Raw genomic sequence first — 26,037 nt, forward strand, 5'->3', positions numbered from 1 at the left:
TACACTAACAAGGGTGAATTTTACACTGCGTGAGTTGTGCCTTAAGTAAATGGCAAAAAAAGAAGCCAAGAGTATTAGCCCCGAGCACTGTAGTTGCTGAAGCGCAAAATGCTACCACTACATCGAAAAAAAGAAAAGAAAAAAAAGGAAAAAACAAGAATGAAATTTATGGCTTATCCATAGAATAGCTCTTTGAAGTATATCCTTTTCCCCCTCTTAGGTCAGTGCCTTCATCATCCCTTGCATACTCATTATTTTCTCTTTACTTTGATTTGTAGTATTTATTGTAGGAGACACTGTCTTGAACTAATTTTTCTATTCTAACCCTTCAAAGTTATGTCAAATGCACATGACCTCCTCAGAGTTACTCTTGTCTTACAGGCACCTGTCAGAGTGAATGGAGCATAATAGATGCTCAACAAGTATTACTGAATGTGTTTATGAATGAAATATTCCTGAATGTTACAGATTTCTGTCCCTTCAATTCTATCAGCATCTTATATGTCTACATTTTGGTACTTGATTATTTTTTCTTATGTGATTTTAAAAAAAATTTTATTGAGATTATGATAGTTTACAATCTTGTGAAATTTCAGTTGTACATTACTGTTTGTCAGTCATGTTGTAGGTGCACCACTTCAACCTTTGTGCCCGCTCCCCACCCCCCCTTTCCCTTGGTAACCACTAGTCTGTTCTCTTTGTCTACATGTTTAACTTCTACATATGAGTGGAGTCACACAGAGACTGTCTTTCTCTATCTGGCTTATTTCATTTAACATAACACCCTGAAGGTCCATCCATGTTGTTGTGAATGGGACGATTGTATCCTTTTTTATCGCTGAGGAGTATTCCATTGTATAGGTATATACCATATTGTCTTTATCCAATCATCAGTTAACGGGCACTTAGGTTGCTTCCATGTCTTGGCTATTGTAAATAATGCTGCAATGAACATAGGGGTGCATGGGACTTTTGGAATTGCTGATTTCAAGTTCTTTGGGTAGATACCCAGTAGTGGGATGGCTGGGTCATATGGTATTTCTGTTTTTGATTTTTTTAGAAATCTCCATACTGTTTTCCATAGTGGCTGCACCAGTTTGCATTCCCACCAACAGTGTATGAGGGTTCCTTTTTCTCCACAACCTCTCCCACATTTGTCACTTTTTGTTTTGGTTATTTTTGCCATTCTAATGGGTATAAGGTGATATCTTAGTGTAGTTTTGATTTGCATTTCCCTGATAATCAGTGATGATGAACATCTTTTCATGTGCCTATTGGCTATCCGTATATCTTCTTTGGAGAAATGTCTGTTCATGTCCTCTGCCCATTTTTTGATCGGGTTGTTTGATTTTTTGTTGTTGAGTTGTGTGAGTTCTTTATATATTATGGAGATTAACCCTGTGTCGGATATATGACTTGTAAATATTTTTTTCCCACGTAGTGGGTTGTTTTTTTGTTTCAATCCTGTTTTTCCTTGCCTTGAGGAAGCTCTTTAGTCTGATGAAGTCCCATTTGTTTATTGTTTCTATTGTTTCCCTTGTCTGAGAAGCCATGGTGTCCAAAAAGATCCTTTTAATACTGATGTCAGAGTGTACTGCCTGCATTTACTTCTAGAAGCCTTATGGTTTCAGGTCTCACCTTTACGTCTTTGATCCATTTTGAGTTTATTTTGGTGAATGGTGAGAAAGAATGGTCAATTTTCATTCTTTTACATGTGGCTTTCCAGTTTTCCCAGCACCATTTCTTGAAAACACTTTCTTTTCTCCATTGTATTCCCTCAGCTCCTTTGTTGAAGATTAGCTGTCCATAGATGTGTGGTTTTATTTCTGGGCTTTCAATTCTGTTCTATTGATCTGTGCACCTGTTTTTGTACCAGTACCATGCTGTTTTGATCACTGTAGCTTTGTAGTATATTTTGAAGTCAGGGATTGTGATGCCTCCAGCTGTGTTCTTTTTTCTCAGGATTGCTTTAGAAATTCGGGGTCTTTTGTTTCCCCATATGAATTTTAGGATTCTTTGTTCTAATTCTGTAAAGAATGTCATTGGGATTCTGATTGGGATAGCATTGAATCTGTAGATTCCTTTAGGTAGCATGTACATTTTAACTCTGTTTATTCTTCCAATCCATGTGCATAGAATATCTTTCCATCTCTTTATGTTGTCATCCATTTCTTTCAGGGAAGTCTTGTTGTTTTCGTTGTATAGGTCTTTCACTTCCTTAGTTAAATTCACCCCAGTGTATTTTATTCTTTTTGTTGCAATTGTGAATGATATTGTGCTCTTGAGTTCTTTTTCTGTTAGTTCGTTATTAAGAGTATAAAAATGCTACTGATTTATGTAAGTTGATTTTATACCCTGAAACTTTACTGTAGTTGTTGATTATTTCTAATAGTTTTCTGATGGATTCTTTGGGGTTTTCTATATATAAGATCATGTCGTCTGCAAACAGCGAGAGTTTCACTTTTTCCTTCCCTCCCAGTAAAAGGAATTTGGATTCCTCTTATTCCTTTCTCTTGCCTAATTGCTCTGGCCAAAACCTCCAGTACTATGTTGAATAAGAATGGTGATAGAGGGTATCCTTGTCTTGTTCCTGTTCTCAGGGAGATGGCGCTCAGTTTTTTCCCATTGAGTATGATGTTGGCTGTGCGTTTGTCATATTATGGCCTTTGTTATGTTGAGGTAATTTCCTTCTATCCCCATTTTGTTAAGAGGTTTTTTTTTCATTTATTTGTTTATTTTCGGATGTACATCATAATACATTTTGAATTCTGTGTATGTTACATCATGTTCATCACTCGAAAACTAATTATAGTCCATCCTCTCACATGTGAGCTTAATCACCCCTTTTGCCCTCCCTCCTCCCCCCTTCCCCTATGGTAATCACCAGTCCAATCTCCAGTGCTATGTGTGTGTTTGTCATTGTTTTTATCTTCTACTTATGAGTGAGATCATACGGTACTTGACTTTCTCCCTCTGACTTATTGCACTCAAGATCCATCCATGTTGGCACAAATGGCCGAATTTCATCATTTCTTATGGCTGAGTAGTAATCCATCCTGTATAAATACCACATCTTCTTTATCCATTCGTCCCTTGATGGGTACCTAGGTTGCTTCCAAATCTTGGCTATTGTGTATAATGCCACAATGAACATGGGGTGCAAGTATCTTTATGCCTTTGTGTTTTCAAGTTCTTTGGATAAATACCCAGCAGTGGGATAGCTGGATCATAGGGTAGATCTATCCTTAATTATCTGAGGATACTCCAAACTACTTTCCATAGTGGCTGCACCAGTTTGCACTGCCACCAGCAGTGAACAAGGGTTCCCTTCTCTCCATATCCTCTCCAAAATTTGTTGTTTCCTGTCTTGTTAATTACAGCCATTCTGACCAGAGTGAGGTGATACCTCATTGAACTTTTGATTTGCATTTCCCTGATAGCTAATGATGTTGAGCATCTTTTCATATGCCTGTTGGCCATCTGTATATCTTCTTTGGAGAAATCTCTGTTCAGATCTTTTGCCCATTTTCTAATTGGATTGTTGGTTTTTTTGCTGTTGAACTGTGTGAGCCCTTTGTATATTTTGAATATTAACCCCTTATCTGATATGTGGTTTGCAAATATCTTCTCCCAATTGTTAGGTTGTCTTTTCATTTTGTTGATGGTTTCCTTTGCTGTGCAGAAGCTTTTTAGTTTGATGTGGTCCCATTTGTTCATTTTTTCTTTTGTTTCCCTTGCCCGGTCAGACATGGGACTTGAAAATATGCTGCTCAGACCGATGTCAAAGAGCATACTGCCTATGTTTTCTTCTAGAAGTCTCATGGTTTGAGGTCTTACATTCAAGTCTTTAATCCATTTTGAGTTGATTTTTGTGCATGGTGTAAGGGAATGGTCTACTTTCATTCTTTTGCATGTGGCTGTCCAGTTTTCCCAACACCGTTTATTGAAGAGACTCTCCTTTCTCCATCATATGCTCTTGGCTCTCGTGTCAAATATTAGCTGTCCATAAACATGTGGGTTTACTTCTGGGCTCTCAATTCTGTTCCTTTGATCTGTGTGTCTGTTTTTGTGCCAGTACCCTGCTGTTTTGGTCACTATGACTTTGTAGTATATTTTGAAATCAGGGAGTGTGACACGTCCAGCTTTGTTCTTTTTTCTCAGCAATCCTTTGGCTATTTGGGGTCTTTTGTTGTTCCATATAAATTTTAGGATTCTTTGTTCTATTTCTGTGAAAAATGTTGTTGGAACTTTGATAGGGATTGCATTGAATCTATAGATTGCTTTAGGAAGTATGGACATTTTAACAATGTTAATTCTTCCAATCCAAGAGCACGGAATATCTTTCCATTTCTTTGTGTCGTTTTCAATTTCTTTCAACAATGTTTTATAGTTTTCAGTGTACGGATCTTTCACCTCTTTCGTTAAGTTTATTCCTAGGTACTTTATTCTTTTTGTTGCAATTGTAAATGGGATTGTATTGTTAATTTCTCTTTCTGCTACTTCATTGTTAGTGTATAGAAACGCAACCGATTTTTGCACATTGATTTTATATCCTGCGACTTAACGGTATTCCTTTATTGTTTCTAAAAGTTTTTTAGTGGACTCTTTAGGGTTTTCTAGATATAAAATCATGTCGTCTGCAAAGAGTGACAGTTTCCCTTCTTCTTTTCCAATGTGGATCACTTTTATTTCTTATTCTTGCCTGATTGCTCTGGCTAGGACTTCCAATACTATGTTAAATAAGAGTGGTGACAGTGGGCATCCTTGTCTGGTTCCTGTTCTTAGAGGGAAAGCTTTCAGTTTTTCTCCATTGAGAATGATATTTGCTGTGGGTTTGTCATATATGGCCTTTATTATGTTGAGGTAATTTCATTCTATCCCCATTTTGTTAAGAGTTTTTATCATAAATGGCTGTTGGATCTTGTCAAATACTTTCTCTGCACCTATTGAGATGATCATGTGTTTTTTATTCCTCAATTTGTTGATGTGGTGTATCGCGTTGATTGATTTGTGGATGTTGAACCATCCTTGTGTCCCTGGTATGAATCTCACTTGATTGTGATGTATGATCCTTTTGATGTATTGCTGAATTCGGGTTGCCAAAATTTTGTTCAGGACTTTTGCATCTATGTTCATCAGTGATATTGGCCTCTAGTTCTCCTTTTTTGTGTTGTCCTTATCAGGCTTTAGTATCAGAGTGATGTTGGCCTTGTAGAATGTGTTAGGAAGTGTTCCATCCTCCCTAATTTTTTGGAATAGCTTGAAAAAGATAGGTATTAAATCCTCTCTGAAAGTTTGGTAGAATTCCCCAGGAAAGCTGTCTGGTCCTGGGGTTTTATTCTTTGGCATGCTTTTGATTGCTTGTTCAGTCTCTTTCCTTGTGATTGGTCTATTCCGATTGTTTGTTTCTTCTTGACTTAGCTTTGGGAGGTTTTAAGAGTCTAAGAATTTATCCATTTCCTCTAGATTATTCATTTGGTTAACATATAGTTTTTCATAGTATTCTCTTATAATCCATTGTATTTCTATGGAGTCTGTTGTTATTTCTCCTCTTTCACTTCTGATTTTGTTTATTGGAGCTTTCTCTCTTTTTTTCTTTGTAAGTCTGGCTAGAAGTTTGTCAATTTTATTTATCTTCTCAAAGAACCAGCTCTTTGTTTCCTTGATCCTTTCTACTGCCTTTTTTGTTTCAATAGCATTTGTTTCTGCTGTGATATTTATTATTTCTCTCCTTCTGCTGACTTTGGGCTTTGTTTGTTCTTTTTCTAATTCAGTTAGGTGTAATGTGAGATTGCTTATTTGGGATTTTTCTTGTTTGTTAAGGTGTGCCAAAATTGCGATGAATTTCCCTCCTAATACAGCTTTTGCTGTATCCCATATGAGTTGGTATGGCATGTTATCATTTTCATTTGTCTCCAGATATTTTTTGATTTCTTTAATTTCTTCAATGATCCATTGCTTGTTCAATAGCATATTGTTTAGTCTCCACATCTTTGTCCCTTTCTCAGCTTTTTTCTTGTAGTTAATTTCCGGCTTTATAGCATTATGATCAGAGAAGATCCTTGTTATTATTTCAATTTTTTAAAATTTATAGAGGCTTGTCTTGCTTCCCAACATATGGTCTATCCTTGAGAATGTTCCGTGTGGACCTGAGAAGAATGTGTATTCTGCTGTTTTTGGTTGGAGTGTTTTATATATGTCTAAAAGTCCAACAGTTGTAGCTTTTCGTTTGATTACACTGTTTCCTTGTTGATTTTCTGTCTGGATGATCTGTCGAATGATGTGAGTGGGGTGTTGAGGTCCCCTACTATTATTGTGTTATTTTTGATATCTTCTTTTAAGTTTGTTAATAGTTGCTTTATGAACTTTGGTGCTCCTGTGTTGGGTGCATAGATATTTATAAGCCCTATTTCTTCTTGATGCAGTGTCCCTTTGATCATTATATACCACCCCTCTTTGTCTCTCTTTACCTGCCTTATCTTGAAATTTACTTTGTCTGATATAAGTATTGCGACACCTGCTTTCTTTTTTTTGCCATTAGCTTGGAGTATCATCTTCCACCCCTTCACTCTGAGCCTGTACTTGTCATTGGAGCTGAGGTGAGTTTCCTGGAGGCAACAAATTGTTGGATCTTGTTCTTTAATCCATCTTGCCGCTCTTGTCTTTTTATTGGAGAGTGCAGTCCGTTTACATTGAGGGTGATTATTGATGTATGAGGGCTTAATGCTGTTGTTCTGTCACTCATTTTCTGGTTTTCCTGTGTTTCCTTTCTTTCTCATCCTGTGTGTTTTGGTCTACCCATTGATTACTGCAGTTTCTTATGCTGTATTTCTTAGTAATTTCCTTATTTACTTTTTGTGTCTCTGTTCTGCTTTTTAGTTTAGTGGCTACCCTGCAGTTTGTATTCAGAATCTTGTGCATAACATAGTCCATTTTCTGATGGCCTCTTATTTCCTTAGTCTAAACTGATTCAGTCCCTTTCCTCCTCCCTTCCTAAGTTATTATTCTCATATCTTATTCCAACTTGTGTTATGAGTTTGTGGTTAAAGTGACAAGATTGTCTTTGTTTTTGGTGTTTTACTTCCCTTTATCCTAAGGCTGTAGTTGAATATTTGCTATCCTATTCTGATTCTACCTATTTGTCTCCTTACTCTGTGTTTTGTGACCGCTTTCTCCCTTTTTTTCTTTTTTCAGATATGAGGGCCTTCTTGAGGATTTCTTGTAGCAGGGGTCTCATGGCTACGAAGTCTCTTAGCTTTTGTTTACCTTGGAAAGATTTAACTTCTCCCTCATGTCTGAAGGATATTTTTGCTAGATAGAGTATTCTTGGCTGAAGGTTTTTATCTTTTAATGTTTTGAATGTGTCATTCCATTCTCTCCCAGCTTGTAAAGTTTCTGCAGGGAAGTCTGCTGAAAGTCTGATAGAGGGTCCTTTGTTGGTTATTTTCTTCTGCCTTGCTGCCCTGAGTATTTTTTCTTTGTCATTCATTTTTGCCATTTGTTCTACTATATGCCTTGCAGTAGGTCTTTTTAAATTGACAAGTCTAGGAGATATGAAAGCTTCCTCCACACACATTTCTCTCTTAATCCCTAGATTTGGGAACTTTTCTGCTCTTATTTCTTTGAGCACACTTTCTGCTCCATTCTCCTTCTCTTCACCTTCTGAGATACCTATAATTCTTATGTAGCATTTCCTCATTGTGTTGGATATTTCTCGGAGACTTTTTTCATTTCTTTTTAGTCTCAGTTTTCTCTCTTCCTCTGTCTGGAGCATTTCAACTTGTCTGTCTTCAATTATGCTGATTCGTTCCTCTGTGGTGTCTACACGCGCATTCAGGGAATCCATATTTAGTTTTATCTCTTCCATTGTGTCTTTCATCTATAGTATTTCTGATTGATCCTTCTTTATAGTTTCAATCTCTTTTGTGAAGTAGCTCCTGAACTCGTTGAATTGTTTCTCTATATTCTCTTTTACCTCATTGAGTTTTTTTCGATAGCTATTTCTGAGTTCAGTGTCATTTAGCTTACTTATTTCTGAGTCTGCAGGACATAATTCTGGGTATTGTTTTCCCTCTGGTCTTGAGATTTGATGAACTGTCTGATCCTGGACCTACAGGTTTTGCCCATTTTGCTATTATTCAGTTACAGTTACAACCTATTGCCCCTAGATGGGGGTTGAGAGCCGCATATTCTGAGCCCTCCGCCTTCAGCCAAGATGGCACGGCACAGTGCCGGGGGTAGGGGGCGGGCTTTCTCTTGCACACAGACCTGAGTTTCCTGATCAGCTCTTGCTATCTGGTCTGCTGGGGTCCTTGTTTGATAAGGTCACCCCACGTGAAAGCTTTCGCCCCGTTAGATGGTTTCCCTCTATGCTGCAAGGGCACTAGGGAGTCCTGAGTGGTCCTGCCAAGGTGTGACCCCTCCCCAACTCCTTCCCTTACAGAGCCTCCTGCGGCAGTCACCACAGTCTTTAGGGGAGGGAGTGAAGTTCTCTCTTACCCCATTCCAGGTCCTCTGAAGGGGGCTCGAGCCTCTCTACCCTCTGTCATTTGGCTGCTGTGACTCTCTGAGGATTCCTGTGCTATTAGGATATTTTCTGTTGGAATATGATTATTCCTTTTTCTTGTATGTTGGAGAGGAGAGAGTCCTGGGCAAGCTCACTTTGCCATGATGCTGATGGCACCCCTCTTATGTAATTTTTAAATAAATGTAAGTTGTTATATTTCCTGTTAGGTTATAAGTAGATTCATTTCTCTTGGGAAAGTTACTTGACCACTTTGTGTCTTGATGATGTCATGCTATGGTAAGATATTTTGACTTAAACATTTTTAAAAGCATCATTCTGGCTTTGAAGTGAAAAATAAATTATAAGAGAGCAAAGATAGAAGCAGTCAGAATAGTTAGAAGATAATCCAGGGGAGAAATGATGGTGTCTTATGCTAAGCTGATAGTGGAAGGTGACTTGTGATCAGATTCTGGATATATTTTGAGAGAGAGTGCTGATAGAACTTGCTTATGTTACCTGTGTGGCTTCAGAAAAAGAAATAACTGACCAATGATGCCAACATTTTTGGCTTGAGCAACTAGAGGACTTTCCATTTACTTAAATATGAGAGATAAGGGAGGAAGAACAGCTTCGGAGGATAAAATCAAGATTTTAGAGATGTTGAGATGCCTTTTAGACATCCAAATAAATGTGTTCATTAGTCAGTTACATGTAAGATTGAGTGCAAGGGAAAAATAAGGATGGAAATATGGGTTTGGAAACCATCAGTCAATAGATGTTTTGTTTGTTTTTGTTTTGCTGAGGAAGATTTGCCCTGAGCTAAAATCTGTCGCCAATCTTACTCTTTTTTTGCTTGAGGAAGATTAGCCCTGAGCTAACGTCTGTGCCAGTCTTCCTCTATTTTGTAAGTGGATTGCCACCACAGCATGGCTGATAAGTGGTGTAGGTCCATGCCCAGGGTCTGAACCTGTGAACCCAGGCTGCTGAAGCAGAGTGTGCTAAACTCAACCACTGTGCCATGGGGCTGGCCCCAATAGATGGTTTTTAAAGCTGTTAGAATGGATGAGATTACTCAGAGAGTGAATGTAGATAGACAGAGAAGTCACCCAGGAACTGAGCCCTCGACTACTCCAGTGTTTGGAGGTTGGAAGGATGAGGAGGGTCACTCAAAGGAATTCAAGAAAACATACCAAAGGTAAGAGGAGAACCCAGACAGAAATCAAGTGCCCTATGTCTGTCACGGGAGTGATCAACTGCTGATAGGTCAAGTTAGAGGAAGTCTGAGAATTTCATTGGATCCAGCAATTTGGATGTCACTGGTGACCCTGACAAGAACCTCTGAAGGGAAAGATAGGAATGAGAGCTGGATTGGACTCTGTCTAAGAAGAAAGATAATCAGCAGGTGTAGATAGCTTTTCAGAGTAGTTTTACTATAAAGCGATGATAAGAAATAAGGAGTTAGGGAGTAGATGTGGGTTGAGACGTTACTCTGAAAATTAAGATGGCCAATAGAGGCATGTTTCCGTATTGTTGGAAATGATCTAGTAGAGGAAATTTGATAATGCCAGAGGAAGAGGACACAGTTCCAAGAGAAGTCGATGAATAGCCAAGAAGATGGATTTGTTGACTGATGGGGAAGTTGTATTTAGGAGCACAGATGGTTTATTGTATTAGGAGGAAAGGTGGGCCATGTCTACAAAAGTAATAGCTGATTAACTGTACTTACTGTGTGCCAGGTGCAGCTTTAAGCACTGTAGATGCCTTAGTTAATTTAGTCATCACAACAACCCTCTGAGGTAGGGACTATTATTATCCTCATTTTAGAGATGAGAAAAATGAGATGCAGCTGTGTTAGGTAACTGATATAAAAATACACAACAAATAATGACAGCAAATAGGTAACTTGCTCAAGATCCCACAGTCAATAAGTAATGTACCCATGATTATGCAGCAAATAAATGACAGAGCCAGGATTTGAATCCAGACAGTCTTGCTCCAGAGCCAGAACTTTTTTAACCAGGTGGAGAGGCTGTCGTTTCTATAATGTAGGTGGGTTGCTAGATTAGTTTTTATAGGAGCATGTAGAAGTTTTAGTAAGAGAGAGAATAAACTAGGAAAATTATTACCCTTGCCAGGCTTCTAGTATGAGTTTAAAGAGAGATCATGAGAATGGCAGTATGGTGGACAGGAAAACAAAATACTTTGATGACTAATAAACAGCAAATTAAGATCTTTGCTCTATTTATAAAATGCAAGATTTATAACTTGGTTCAACATTCGTTTATGAAGCATCCTCTTAGGCTCTAAGAGATACATAGATAAAGACACAGTTCTTACCTTTGAGGTTCATAATCAAGAAGGGTGGGAATGTATGCTCATATCATACTGTTTTAACAAAATAATGAAACACTGAGGTTGTTTCAAATTTCTTGACCATTTTTTAATGTTTTTTTCTATAAAATGACGGGTCTCTTGATTCTCTCATCCAGCTTAAAAAAAATAACCTACTCTCTCTTAGGACTTATACTAGACACTGCTGATTTAAAGATGAATAGGAAATAATTCCTACCCCCAAGGAGTTTACCATCTTATAGAGGCATGTAGACATTTAAACAGATAATTGTGATATAATGGATAAATGTTCATGTAAACACTGAAGACTCACTGGAAATTTTTGAATATATACAAAAGTAGAAAAAAATACATGAAGCCTTATGTATCCACCATCCAACAATAGTTTCAACATAATAAAGACAATCTCCAATAAATATTTTTAAGCTATGATGCTTTTTATTATTTAGGAAGGTAATTTTGGAGTAAGAAGAAGCTGTTAGTAGAGAAACGAGTTAGGAGGTAATTACACGGGTTGAGAGGTCTGTACCAAACTCATGGGCCTTATGTATAGAGAGGAGGCTCCAAATGGAAAAAGACTTTTGAAGTAGAATTGACAGGGTTTCTCAGCTGTAATTCATTGTAATTTTTTTCAGAAATAAAATATAATCTTTCTAAATTATATTTTTAGTAGTGGACTTCAAGAAATTCATTGAAAGAATCTGAGGGAACTATTTTAAAGAACTAAGATAATTGATTTTTAGACCTTTAGAAAACTTGCTAAATCTTTTACAATTCAAATATTTTATTTGGCTCACTTTTGCAGTTGTATCGTGACAATTCATATGAAAAGGGTAAAATATACCTAACTGAGAGAAATTTGTATCTATTATACAAGGATTGACAGAATTTTTCTTTTTTTATTCTATGAATCCATTTATATTAAATATCAAGAATTGCAAATCTATACAGACAGAATGCAGATTGGTAGTTGTCAGGAGCTGGGGAGAGGGAGACACAGGGAACAACTGCTTAATGGCTATGGGGTTTCCTTCTGGAAATGCTTGAAAATGTTTTGGAACTAGATAGAGCTGGTGGTTGCACAACACTGTGAATGTGGTAAATGACACTGAATTGTTCACTTTCAAATGGTTAATTTTATGCTGTATGAATTTCACCTCAATAAAATAAATACATGAAATTTTTAAAAAGTAAGCTTTTGTTAGTAAGGAAGAAAGGAAAGAAGAATATTGGGCAGCAACCACTAGTCCTAGCATCGCATCCGTTTTTTTCAGTGGGCAGATATTTATTTATTTTAATTAATTAATTAATTAATTTTTTATTGCAGTAACTTTGGATTATAACATTATATAGCTTTCAGATGTACATCCTAATATATTTCAGAGTCTGTGTAGATTACATCATGTTCTCCACCCAAAAACTAATTATAGTCCGTCACCTCACATGTGAGCATAATCCCCCCTTTTGTCCTCTCCCCTCCCCCCTTCCCTTATGGTAACCACCAACCCAATCTCTGTTGCTATGTGTTTGTTTGTCGTTGTTTTTCTACTTATGAGTGAGATCATACCGTATTTGACTTTCTCCCTTTGACTTATTTCACTTTGCATAATACCCTCAAGGTCCATCCACGTTGAAGGATTGACAAAATTTTTAAATTGCTCTTGGAATATCTTTTTTAAACATTAGTCTTTAAATTTAGAAGCTTTCAAAGTGTCTTAGGAATACTAGCTAGGTAGTTACATGAAGATATATTTGTGATTTATTTAGGTAAGGCACCTGTTGTGTGAAATCCTACATTTTGTGCTTTGGGAAAATTTTTCTTTTAAGTGAGGAGATAGCCTGTGTTCTCAATGAACTTTTAGGTAAAAAATTGTTGAAAATATTTTGAACTTATTATAAAACAGCTAGATCACTGTATTAAAATAAATTGAAACTTTTATGGATAAAATCAGAATTCAGGTAACTAAATATACTATTAGAAAGCTATAAAGGAAAAATTTTTAATATTAATTTGGAATTATCAGGAAAAATAAGGATAATATGGAAAAGAAAACTAAAAACAGATTGCGTAAAAAGTTCAGTAAGTGAAGTCTTTATATGAGATTGGAATTCAGGTGTGTTAAAGACATAATTACTCCGTGAAAGAAGTGAGCAAACTGGAACTGAGAGAGAGAGAGAGGAAGAGGGACAGAAACAGAGGAAGAGAGGAAACATTTGTTATGGGAAGACTTGGAAAAACCAAACTGAAAGTGGTGACAAGATTTGTTTTATATGTTGAATATATTCAGAATGGTAATGCTGGTGACTTGAGTATTAAATTATTTAAGGAATTTAAGGTATTGGGCAGAATTGTTGCTGGATAACTGCTTCTGGTTTTGAAATTGTGTAGAAGCTGTTGAGACTTTTAGACTAGAAAAGTGTAGTGTTGACCTTGAACACTTAGGTATAAAAGTCAACTTATGTAGTAGGAAGGTTTTCTAACCAAAAAAACTAAATGAACGTCTGAGGTGCAAATTGGGTACTGGTTTATTATAATTAATAAAGCCATCCTCAAACTATTCATTCTCTTTTATTAGAATATCAGAAAATCAATACACATTTAGTAGGCGTTTTGATTGTATTCTTCATGGCTATACTTATTAGCAAAATGGGAAAATATGGGGATTTTTTTCCCTTTTTTTGGTGAGGAATATTGGCTCTGAGCTAACATTTGTTGCCAGTTTTCCTCTTTTTGCTTGAGGAGTATTGTCCCTGAGCTAGCATCTGTGCCAATCTTCCTCTGTTTTCTATGTATGTGACTTGATGAGCAGTGTGTAGGTCTGTGCCCAGGGTCTGAACCTGCGAATACTGGGCCACCAAAGCGGAGTGTGTGAACCACTACACCACTGGGCTGGCCCCCAGGAAAATCTGTTTTTAATCAGTGGTCTTTCACCCTAACTGAGCACCAATAAACTGCTGGGAAAACAAAATAAAACCTAGACTCTGAGGAAACCTGAAGATTAGAATCACTAAGCGTGAACATCCATAGCTTCCGTCCTTTTCACATTAATATAATGTTCCATTCTTTTCAACTGAGTAAAACACCCTTCAAAAAATAAGCAAATCAAAACAAAATGTCTGGGGGCCGGCCCCGTGGCGGAGTGGTTAAGCTTGCGTGCTCCTCTTTGGTGGCCCAGGGTTTCGCTGGTTCGGATCCTGGGCGCGGACGTGGCACCACTCATCAGGCCATGTTGAGGCGGCATCCCACGAGCCACAACTAGAAGGACCCACAACTAAAAGTATACAACTATGTACTGGGGGAATTTGGGGAGAAAAAGCAAAAAAAAAAAAAGCAAAAGAAACTATAGTTAAAAAAAATGTGCTCTTGATGTTCATAATGACCTTTAATCTATCACTTTTCTTGAAATTTTTCTTTATGTAGCTTATTTAACTTAATATAAAACCTAGTTTTACATATCTAGGTGTTCTCATTATTGGGGGAAGGAGAAATTCCCAACTTTACTCGATGCCACGCCATCTTTTAGTTCCAGTTGTACCTATTCCCTTTTCTGAGAGAACCTTTTAAAATGGGTCAAGCGGCTACCCTCTCCTTCTTATATCTTCTGGCCATCTCCTTCTGCTTCCCCTCTATCAACATTGTCCTAATTCCGTCAGTGACCACTCACTGTCATTCAGTGGCTTTTCTTCTCATCTCTTGATTTCTCTGTGGTTTTTGTTAGAAATGACACTTTCTCTTTGACACTCTCTCCTGGACAGCTTTAAAAATAGAAAAAATTCTATGCCTAGATAGTTTCAAGAAAAGATGCCTCTTTGGAGGTAACTGGATGAATGCACAGCAGCTTTATGATCCTATTAAAGTCAATGAGAATGTTTGCTTTTAAAAAAGCATTCCTTCTTCGTTTAGCCTTAATAGTTGATCATATTAATTTCATAAACCTATTTATTCATTCATTTGTCTAAAATGTATTGAATGCCATCTGTGTGCCAGGCACTGTTCTACATGCTTGGGGTACATAGGTAAAGAGGACAGAGATTTTTGCTCTTGTTTATATTCATGCATTAAAAACAACCTGATTACTATATGTTTAGTATATATATCTGATTCATGTGTGATTTTTTTGAATAATTAGATATCTATCTTGTTTCTAGCACAGAGTTCAGCATGTGTCATAACTAGCTGTCTATTTCCAAGTCGCTTGATAGCTGTAGTTAATGTTGTATTAAAGCAATGCCATATGTAGTTATGTTTTTATCAGAAATATTGAAAGCAATAACTATTTCTATAAATTGCTTTTTTGCTTCAGCCTCCCTGATCATAGATGTATACTAGTGGCATTTGGCTTAATATCCATCAGTACCTCTTAAGTACGAGGGTGCTGTGTGCAATATGATTACTGTATCATTACCAGGATAATCAGTAAATTAAAGCTGTTAATCCTGCATTGTTATGAATGACCTAGTTCTTTTTAAATGTTAGTCTGTAAAGATAAATAGTGCCTAGGTTTTTAAGAGAGGAGAAAAGGTTTTTTTCCATTATGCCTGGCCAAACAGATGGCTGAGGGTCAGCTGGAAGCTGAATGTCAATTGAGTTGCATCATGTTATGGTAAAATATTCATTAGGGACTGTTGACTATTAACCTTAAGGGGTCTGTATATGCATATGTATCTATGTGTGTATGCATGTGTAGGAAGAGATATTCCAAATTCAAAACCTTATGTAAGTCATTGTACAAAATAATCTGAGCCAGCATAATATTTAGTCAAGCTATTTGTCTTCTTCATTCTACCTGCAGTATTGGAAATATATTGTAGTAGGACAATTAGATATTAGGAGGCTATTGCAGAGGTCTAGAGTGAATAGAATGAATAGAGTTGGTGGCATTGGAAATAGAAATGCATGGATTTTGGAGAGGTTGGGAAAATAAAATGCATCAGACTTGTTGATGAGTTAGTAATGGCTTATAGGGCAGAGAGTAATGTCAACAGTAATTCCTAGCTTTCTAATTTGGGTGGATTATGATGATAGTCACTGAGATGGGATACTCTGGAAAACAGCCAGGTTTGGGGAGAAAGAATTTGACTTCAGCTTTGAGCATGTTGATTTTGAGGTGCCTCTGGAGCTCAGAATACATGGGCATAGATGATAATGCCCAGAGACAAGAGAGTGAAGAAAACTGGATCATTGAGGGAAGGAGTAGAGAGACAAAGAACTTGGAACAATTAAGAAATTAATAGAGGAGGAGCAATCTGCAGTGGGATTTGTGAGGGGAAAAAGAGAGTGCTTTGTCATTGAAGGCCAGGGAAACAAAGTGGTCAACGGTGAAAGGACTGAAAAATGTCCATTGAATTTAGTGGCATAGAGAGAAGTCATGTATTACTTAAGTGAAATCTTTTTTCTGGGAGAGATAGGGAACCCATGTTGAGCTGAGTTGAGGAATGAGTGGGAGGGGAAGAAATAGAGATAGAGAGTTTACAACAACTTTAAAAAATTTGATGTGCAAGGTAGGAGACACTCTGATAGCTTGGGGATTTTGTGGGGTTGAATAAAGTTTTCTTTCACATGAGGGATATTTATTGGAGTTTTAATAGCTGTAGATACACGGTGATGATGTATTGATCTCTGTATAACATATAGCATAGGATATATTTAATTATTTTGAATTCCCCTTATATATTATGGGAGTCATAATTCAGAATATTTTGCATTTAATTTCAGGGGAAATGAGCTTACCGCTTTGCACGCTGTTGTTTTTAGTTAACTCACTTTTTTACACTAAGAGTGCAGAAACCTCAGCTACCCACAAACCATGTATGTTTTTCCTGTTCAAAAGTGTAATCAGAACCAAATAAATTATGAAAAAGATCCTTTTATGATTGATCCTGGCTGTCTTGTGGCATAATATTCCCTTGCTAATCATGAACTCAATTGGATAGCGAAGAAGTGACAGCTGGAAGGAAGCTCTAGGTGTCACCTAGTTTCCTTGGGTAAATCTTCTCAAGAATGAGTAATGCTCTCTCTCTACTTGACATGTTTTGTGGAACGTGTTTAGCTATGGTATTTTACAAATTAACTGAAGTTGTATTTTACTTAAAGTCCATGAGAAAAATTTAAAGAATTCAAATGACTTTTTTTGTGTATGATTATAAAAGCATTTAAGATCTTTGTAAATATTTCAAACAACAAAGGAAAATAAAAGGAGTACTTTCCCTCTTAATTCTATACGCACATATTTTGGAATATATTCTTCTGTATTCTCTTCCATTTATGTTAAAAGCAGGTTTTGAAATAGTGTGTGTTAGAGAGAAAGAAAGAGAGAATGAGTATTTAAAATAATATTATATATACTGTTTTGAAACCTTTTTTCACTTAGCAGCGTAACTGTATTCTTTAATAGTGCAATAGCATGTTAAATCATACAAGCTCTACCTTTTTTTACTTCATTTTGCTTCAAGCTTATCAGTATTGTTGGCTTAGGTTCTTTAACTCAACAATATAAAGTTTTATTTGAAGAAGCTGAAAGAAAGGAGAATAGATATAAATCTGTTGATTTATCAAAAATATTAATGGGGGCCCGGCCCAGTGGCACAGCGGTTAAGTGCGCACGTTCTGCTTCTTGGCAGCCCGGGGTTCACCGGTTCGGATCTCGGGTGTGGACATGGCACCACTTGGCAAAGCCATGCTGTGGTAGGCGTCCCATGTATAAAATAGGGGAAGATGGGCATGGATGTTAGCTCAGGGCCAGTCTTCCTCAGCAAAAAGAGGAGGATTGGCAGTAATTAGCTCAGGGCTAATCTTCCAAAAAAAAAAAAAAAATATATATATATATATATATAAATGGGATGAGTTTACTTGAATTTTTGAGTAGAAGTTATTACAGTTTTCCCAAGATAGCCAGATTATGACAGTATGGGGAAACATGGAACATATTTCAGAGGAAGGGCATGCCAAACTGAGGTCTTGGCTGGAGGTGGAAGAGTGTGGATTAGCTAGAGAAGTAGGTGAAGTAGATGGAAGGCTAATTTTATTTATTTATTTATTTATTTAATTTTTTTGATGAGGAAGATTGGCCCTGAGCTAACATCTGTGCCATCTTCCTGTATTTCATATGTGGGATGCTGCCTCAGCATCCTTATACCTTGAAATGCTGCCTAGAAATATATAGTTAACACATTCATTATTATGAATAAGTTCATAGGATGATTAAAAAACTAAATGAGAAGAGGAAAAAACTTTCCTTGATGGTGGAATAACATGGTTCACCAATAAAGAAAATGAGACCAAGAAAAAAAGTTAAAGATATCACCGAGCTTAAACACTACTATTATTTCATGCCTCCCCGCTGCCATTTTTCTCTTGAGCCAGGCTTACAGTTTTAAACTCATTAATATACTTTCCATAACAAAAACAGTTTAGCAGTGGTGAAGGGAGTATGAATGGGTTATTTTCTTGTTTTCTCAGGCACAGCAACCTTGGTGCACGACCGAAAGGGCTCTCCACTCTGGTGAAGAGTGGCGTTCCTGAAGCGTTGAGGGCAGAGGTGTGGCAGTTACTAGCAGGCTGCCATGACAACCAGGCAATGCTGGATAGATACCGACTTCTCATCACAAAGGTAGGAAGCTCTTTTCGTGCTATTCTCATGGGACAACATATTAAATAAATCTTGCTATCATAGCTCCAAGAAGTCATAAATGCTTTGTACTTCTTTCAAAACTGTATTGGTGTCGTGCAGTGAACAGTTCTGCCTTTTGTTCTGAACGCTTGTTTGACGGGTTTAACAATGCACTGTGGTCATCTATGAACACTATGCCTTGGCTTTCATTTTGTTGTTCCAGTGACTTTATAATAACTATTTACCAAATTGGAATATATTTATGTTTCAAGTGATTTCAATTAACCTTTCTTATTGTATGAGATTTATATATAGTTATATATATGTTATATATGTGAGATATATATAGTTATATATAGATTATATATAGTTATACACAGTATAATTTTTCTCTTTATAGTTTTAAAATCAAATTAACTTAAAGTTAAATTAAAAGGCCTTGTTTGCCTGTGTAACCTTACACTTAAGTGATGTGGATAGTTGCCCAGATGTGGATAGTTGCCTTATTCTGTCAGGAACCCTGAGTTCCAATGTAAATTCCTTTGCTTATGTCCAAAAAACTGACTTTAGAGCATAGGTGAATGTAAATCCTCAATCCTAGACTTTCTTCTTAGGTCTCACCTCCTAAATTCTTAATCTACTCTAAATCATGAATTTTAAAATAATAGTAACATTTTGTTTGTTTTTTAAAAAATCTCTATTCTTAAATGAGAGATTTTTGGTAACCAAGACTTTGTTCCTCAGGATATATCAACTTTGAAAATTCTTTAGCCCCTCTAATTCCTTCTTCCTTTCCTTTCTTTTTTGCCTTCCTCCCTTCCACAAATATTTTCTAAGTGACCAATATATTCAATCACTGCTAAATTCAGGTTTTTTTTTTTTAAAACCTTTATCATTTTTTATGGTTAGTGTTTTCTGCAGTGGGATGTACAAGAAGATCCATTGATGTAGGGGGGATGTCTAAAGTTCCATTTGGCTTTTTAAAATTAACACAAAAGGATATTAAGCTGTACTAATATTTGGTGTGCCACGGTACTGAGACCTCACTAGGTCCTTGGGTCCAATGACCATTTGCCCACGTGGTTCAGGAGTGACCTGAGGGAAGAATGGACTTGCACACTGTGGAGTGGAATGACAGTGGTGCTCATACTCATGTGCTCCCTTTCAGAGCACTGCAATTTTCTTGTAGTTTGCACGTGCTAGATTAAGTGGATTTTAATCTTCATTGGATGGATGAGTGGTTTAAAAAGATTGCTGTCATAGGATGTTACATATCAAGATATTTTTAAAAAATACACCAATCTGTCCCTTCAAGTAAGAATTAGTGTTATGATAATAGATGATAAAGCAACTCAGTTTGGAAATAAACTCATGTTGTAGAGAAGGACATTTGAAACATTTGGCCATTTAAATATCACTGTGATTTTATCACTGAAAACTGCATGTGTGTGTTATTATAAAACCCTTAACTTCTTCTTACTTAAAAACCAGAATCAGAAATTTCAAATATGTTTAAAACTTGTACAGATATTTGCAGAGAATTTGGGGCTGTTTGTTAAAAATACAACACCTTCTGATTTATTCATAAGAATACCTTGAGAAAATGAGTAATTTCCTAGCCAGATTTCAACAAAATGATTGATGGGTGGGACTGAAAAAAATGATGCACCTCTACTGGGTCTATGGATCTTTGTAAGTCTTTTTTAGATGTGATAATGGTTAGAACTATGAGTCAAAAATCTGATGTTGAAAGAAGTTTTAAATTGTCTCATAAACTGCTAAACAAACATATTAAATATAAGGACTCGTGTGATTCTCTTTATATGAAATGTTCAGAATAGGTAAATCGATGGAGGGAAAGTAGACTAGTGCTTGATGGGCTGGGGGAGGGAGGAATTGGAAGTGACTGCCAACAGGTATGGAATTACTTTTTGGGGTGATGCAAATATTCGGGAATTACATAGTGATAGTGGTTACACAACATTATGAATGTACTAAAAGCCACTGAATTGTACACTTTAAAATGGTGAATTTTGTGTTATGTGAAGTTTATCTCAATAGAAAAATTGCACAAAATAAAAATTTTAGAATGACCCATATTCAATATTGAATAATATTTTTGTAGTATTTTTGTGAAGTAAAAGTTTCTTCATTGTCTTTGTGTTGTTTTACATTCTATCTACATTTCTGTGCTTTATAGTATCTATATTATTACAGTAACTCATGCCTAATAAAAATAATAAAATAAATATATATATATTAGATGTTTATGCTTAGAAAAGTCTTTATTGATGGGGATATCTGAGTGAAAATATCCAGAGTGTATAACTCTGGATGTCAGATCACTTTTTCATATAAATAACTGACTGTATAGTACTTTTAACGGCTGCTCATGGGATAGCAGCTACTATCACATCTCTTTCTCCATTAAGAGGATTTGTTGATTCATACCTTTTAAGATTTCAGACTTTGGGAGAAAAATAAAGAATAGTCTCCCATAATATTATTTATGAACTCCTGACAATTTAGTATATGTTCCTATCTATGATAAAAGTTTTACCATATATACCAAGCACCGTGGTAGTTTTGAATATACAATTTTCAGGAAGAATTTTAAGACCAAGAGACAGAATGGTAAAGAATGTTTTCATTGAATAAAATGTTCCCAGACTCCTTTCACTCCAGGGTTCTGGCTGTGATTTACTTTCTGCCAGTGAAGACTGGAGGGAGGCAAAAACCATATTGTTCTTCTCTGGCAGTGGTGGGCAGATCCCTGGGCTTTGCAGTTGTGAGATTTTGCAGCTGCCTCGGCATTCCATTCTGAATCACCTGCCTTCATTCGTAGTTGCTGTTTCTTGCAGTTTCTGAACTTGAGTGGCAACAGCAACCTCCCAATTCTCCATACTTTAGCTGTGGTGGCAAACCTAAACGCCACCAGTGGTGTCCCCAATCTTTTGGTCTTCCAAGTCTTCTGGTGTTTAAGTACGTAAGTTCCTGCGTTAAATCCTTTTTGAAATACGTAGAGTAAGTTCTGTTTCCCTCACTGAACCCTGTCTGATATACTTGGCGTATTCTTGTCACCTTCTTGTCACAAGATGGCTGCTCTAAGTCCAGCGTTGTGTTCAGAAAAGAAGAGAAGAAAGACAAAGGCAGCCAAAGCTTGAGGCTACAGGAAGAGTACTCCAGACTGCCAAGTCTGCCCAAGACTTCTGATATCAACTACAAGTTTGGGGGTCTCCAGAGCCACTCTCACTTCATACCAGCTGGCTGCCAATTTGGGGGTCCCCATAGACTCCCTCAGAAGTATAACAAAGTATTATACTTATGATTACAGGCATAACTACTTTATTGCTAAAAAATGCTAACCATTGTCTGAGCCTTCAGTGAGTCATAATCTTTTTGCTGGTGGAGGGTCCTGTAAAAAATGCAATATCTGTGAAGCACAATAAACTGAAGAGCAATAATCAAGGTATGCCTGTACAGTTTTTTTAATAGCAAAAGCATACAAATCAGAATCAGCTAAAGTAAGAGATACATAGGACAGAATCTGAGAATGAGAGGATTCCAAACATGAAGCTTGCATTGTCCTCTGGGGCACATTACCCTCCCACCATCAGTGTGTAGTAGTACATGGAAAATCACCAACCCCGGAAGCTCACCAAGCTTTGGTGTCTAGAGTTTTTGTTGGGGTTTTATTACATAGGCATGGATTGAATCATCGCCCACCTGGTGGAACTCAATCTTTAGCCCACTTCTCTCCCCTCCCCTGAGGTTGAGCTGATATCACCTGTCTCTTTAATCGCACGGTTGGTCTTCCTGTCCTCGTCAGCCCCCATACTGAATCCTCTTATTGGCATATCTAGGGGCCCTCCATGAGTGTCTCATTAGCATAAACTATCAGACGTGGTTGGAGGGGCTCACCATGAATAACAAAGACAGTCTTATCATTTGGGAAATTCTAGGGGTTTAGAGGTACCTCCCATGAGCCTGGACTGAGGCCAGACCTCCCCTTGGCATATCTGAACGAAGTCTGTCACCCTTTTAAAGAGCTTTCCTTAAAGCCCCAAACGGTAACTTCCACTTAATCTTTTTGACTAGAACTCTGTTACATGGCTACTATCTCCATGGAAAGCTTGGAAATATTTAAAATGAGTACATTGCTATTCTCCTTCATCCACTGAAATATGGGTTTTTAATAGGGAAGAAAGAATATATATTGGGTAGATACCTACCTTCTCTGGCACACCTGCCTGTTAATAGTGACAATAGTTGAGATTTGTTGTGGAAGAATTTATTATAAAAAGTATGTAAACCCAGTAGCGTATATATTTTAGAATGGCAGATGTTTATTAATTGCCACCTGAAAGTGATTAACAATGTATAATTTAAGATAGTATAATAAATATTTCCATGTTTGGTTTTAAATCAATGACAACCTAAAATTTTTAATGTTGTTCCTATTGTTAATGCAATTTATCAAAAACAACATTTTCATACAAACCATATAGAAATGTGTGGCTCTGATGACATGCCTTTATTCATGTTCTCAAGTCATAATACTTCTATGCGAGGATGTACAATGTATGTTTAATTTCATTGTCTTCCTTGGTTCGTAGCCATAGATGATGATAATGAGATGAATAATATCAATATTTAAAAAAAGATCGTGTCCTTTCTCTATGCTTATGGATAAAAATGAAACAGCAAGTGCTTTTAGCCAAGAGTACATGTATGTACTCTGGTGGTGAATACATATGAGCTTACCAGCCACTCAGTAGAAGAAACGTGAACTCCCAGAGGATTTTCAGTAAGAAATGCCTGCATTTTTGGTACTTTTTGGTCATCGTTCAGCAGCTGGTAGTGTCTTCTTTTGGTCCAGTTAATTTTTACTGTCTTCTTAAGGGAATAGCAAGATTTCAAGATCAGTTAATGAAATGGTTAAGCTTAAACAAATAGAGTTGCTTTATAAAAACCCTACCAAAAGATCTCAGGTTATATAGGGAAGAAGGAATATGAAATATTTATAGAAAACTTACTTAAGATTTGGCTTCTATGAAAAAGTAGTTTGTTTATCATTTAATTCTATGATGGTGGTGTCCTAGTCCAGAATTTGAAGCAACAAATCACATTCTGAAGCATTCTCTTCAGGTGTGGCAGCATACAACCAACAGGCTGGATCCAGCCTATAAAATGCTTTATATAACCATAACTACAACAAAGAATAACATATGTCTGGCTCACACTTGTAATTTCTGTTTTGCCGTAGACTTACTACTCTTTTTTACTTACCCTCTACTCTTCTTACATTGTAATACCTGTCTGGTCCTCAAATATATTTGATTTTGTGACTCCATTATATTGCCATGTCAACCATTGCCTCAGAGGAGGGGGTTATCATTGTGTGCTTTTAGTTGATTAGTGTCTCTTTCACCAGTAGACTCTAAATTCCAGGGGGAGCAAGGACCACAACTGTTTTACTCTTTATTTTGTCCCTCCCAGGGTCATTTGTTGACTTATTCATATAATCCTTTATTTATTCTTTTTTTTTTCTTCCCCTAAAGTATAAACCTTATACTGTGTTAGGTTGTGAGTAAAGCTGGTAAAGTTTGATGCAGTGTCTTTTTCCCAGGAATCTTATCATCTAGTTGGGGAGAGCTGTAAGCAATGGGTTAATTTAAGCAGCTGGTCCTGGTCTACTAGCTTCTGTTGTTTTTGCAGGGAATAGGTAGAAGCCCCCAAGAATTACTGGCCCAGAGAGTTTGGCAATGACCAGTGAGGCATGTGGATTGAGTCCGTTGCAGTCTTAGTAGGTCAAGACTAGGGTAATACTGAACAAGGGAGAGGACGGAGATTACACTGTGGAACAGTCACACTTTCTGGCCTTGTGTTTGGAATGTAATCTACAGAAAATAAAGGTTTACAAATCTTTTTGATGGGTGGGAAATGACTATAGGGACTGAAGGTTTAAAAAGGATGAAAAACTCTGGACTAGATTCAAGTGAAGATGAACCAGGACAGGAGCTGCAGACTGATAACCTTAATCTAGAGCCAAGGACCAAGCAGGACCAGCCACAAGAGTTGTTACATCTAAATCATGGGGAATGATATTGACCCCAGTGCGAGCATCAAAAGGAGTGTTCAGGCACAACTTACCTTGGTAGTAGCAGTAGCTCTACTTTAGGAGCAAATGTTGGTGCTCACTATGGAGGGAGACCTTGGGTTCAAAGTTCAAGGTCTGCTGCTTACTAGCTTGTGAGCTTGGGCAAGCTCCTTAACTATCCTCAGTCTCAATTCCTTCATTTGTAAAAGGGGCTTAATAATACGTATCTTACAGTATTGTTGTGACGATTCAGTAAGACAGTTCATGTAAAGTACTCAGAGCATGCCTAATACATGGTAGACACCCTCTAATGATAGAGGGTCTATCTAGCGATAGAGGAAAATGATAAAGCAGTATATGCTTAAATACTAAATGAGTGGCACAGAAAAGTACTATAGGAAATATGGAGATTACTGTGGGTTCTTGAGATCTGTGCAGGTTTCATGACATGCATTTGAGAAATGAAGAGAAAGAAGGAAAACAGGATATTTGTAAAACTCTATTATCTACTTGTGCCACTAATACATTCTTTAATTTATCAAACGTTAAGGTGTCTTTTGTGTTAGACACTATAGTAAGCACTAGAAATATAAAGAAACACTTTTACCCTACCCTTGAGGAGTTTACAGTGCAGCGAGGGAGGCAGTGAAGAAAGCAGAGAAAAGGTGATAACATGATTAAGTGCTGTGACAGAGGTGTGAACAAGTTGATGAGGGAGCACAGTGACTGGAACAGCCAACTATGGGAGCAAAGAATAGGAGGATATGTTTAGGCTGAAGCAATGGCATATATAAGACACAGAGTTGTGAAAGGTCCTGCCATGGTCAGAGGTTGTGGGAAGCTCAGTATGATCCATGGGGGCACTCTGCACTGTGAACTCTAAGTGAGCAAGGACTGTGTCTGGATATTGCTCGCTACTATAATCTCAGCATTCAATGCTAGGACTGCCCTCTGGCAGAGTCTAGAAAATACTTGCTGAGGGAATTAATGGAGTGTATGATGGGCATTACGTCTAATGCTTTCATATGCCCTTTCTGTGTAAGCCTGACAACTTCAGTGATATAATTCCCGTTTTTACCATCGAGGAAATAGGAGGTGCAGAGAGATTAAGAGACACACTTACTACATAGTGGAGTCAGTATTTGAACCCATATATTAGAAAACTCTAAAACAGAAATGAAGGGGCTAGGGCATTCCTACCATTTGTCTTTTAAAGATCATTTGGAAGGAAAAACCTTGTATCTTTCCAATCATTAATCATTAAGAGTAATAAAGAAAAGGTTAAAAAAAAAGCAGTACTCTCTTTTCTTTATACTATTCATTGTAGGGAAGTGAAATTATAATTTACTTTAGAAATTATTTTGTTTCTATTGGAAAACATGTATAAACCTTCTGAGTGATAGAAAAGTTCCAAACTGTATTTTATAGAATCAGTAATAGAAAAATTCTAAAGCACCTAACTGCAAGCC

General features: G+C 37.0%; 1 protein-coding gene across 17 annotated transcripts in view; it reads left to right on the forward strand.

Annotated features, from left to right (window-relative positions):
* The window catches only part of RABGAP1L (RAB GTPase activating protein 1 like), a 675,876-nt gene that overhangs the window by 165,552 nt on the left and 484,287 nt on the right, over positions 1 to 26,037 (forward strand). For all 17 annotated transcript variants that reach the window (XM_070590936.1, XM_070590944.1, XM_070590948.1 and 14 more), the window contains one exon: positions 18,318 to 18,468. In XM_070590936.1, coding sequence (XP_070447037.1) covers positions 18,318 to 18,468 — 151 coding nt within the window. The remainder of the gene's footprint in view (positions 1 to 18,317; positions 18,469 to 26,037) is intronic.

Source organism: Equus przewalskii, chromosome 23, assembly GCF_037783145.1.
Source record: "Equus przewalskii isolate Varuska chromosome 23, EquPr2, whole genome shotgun sequence".
NCBI lineage: Eukaryota > Metazoa > Chordata > Mammalia > Perissodactyla > Equidae > Equus > Equus przewalskii.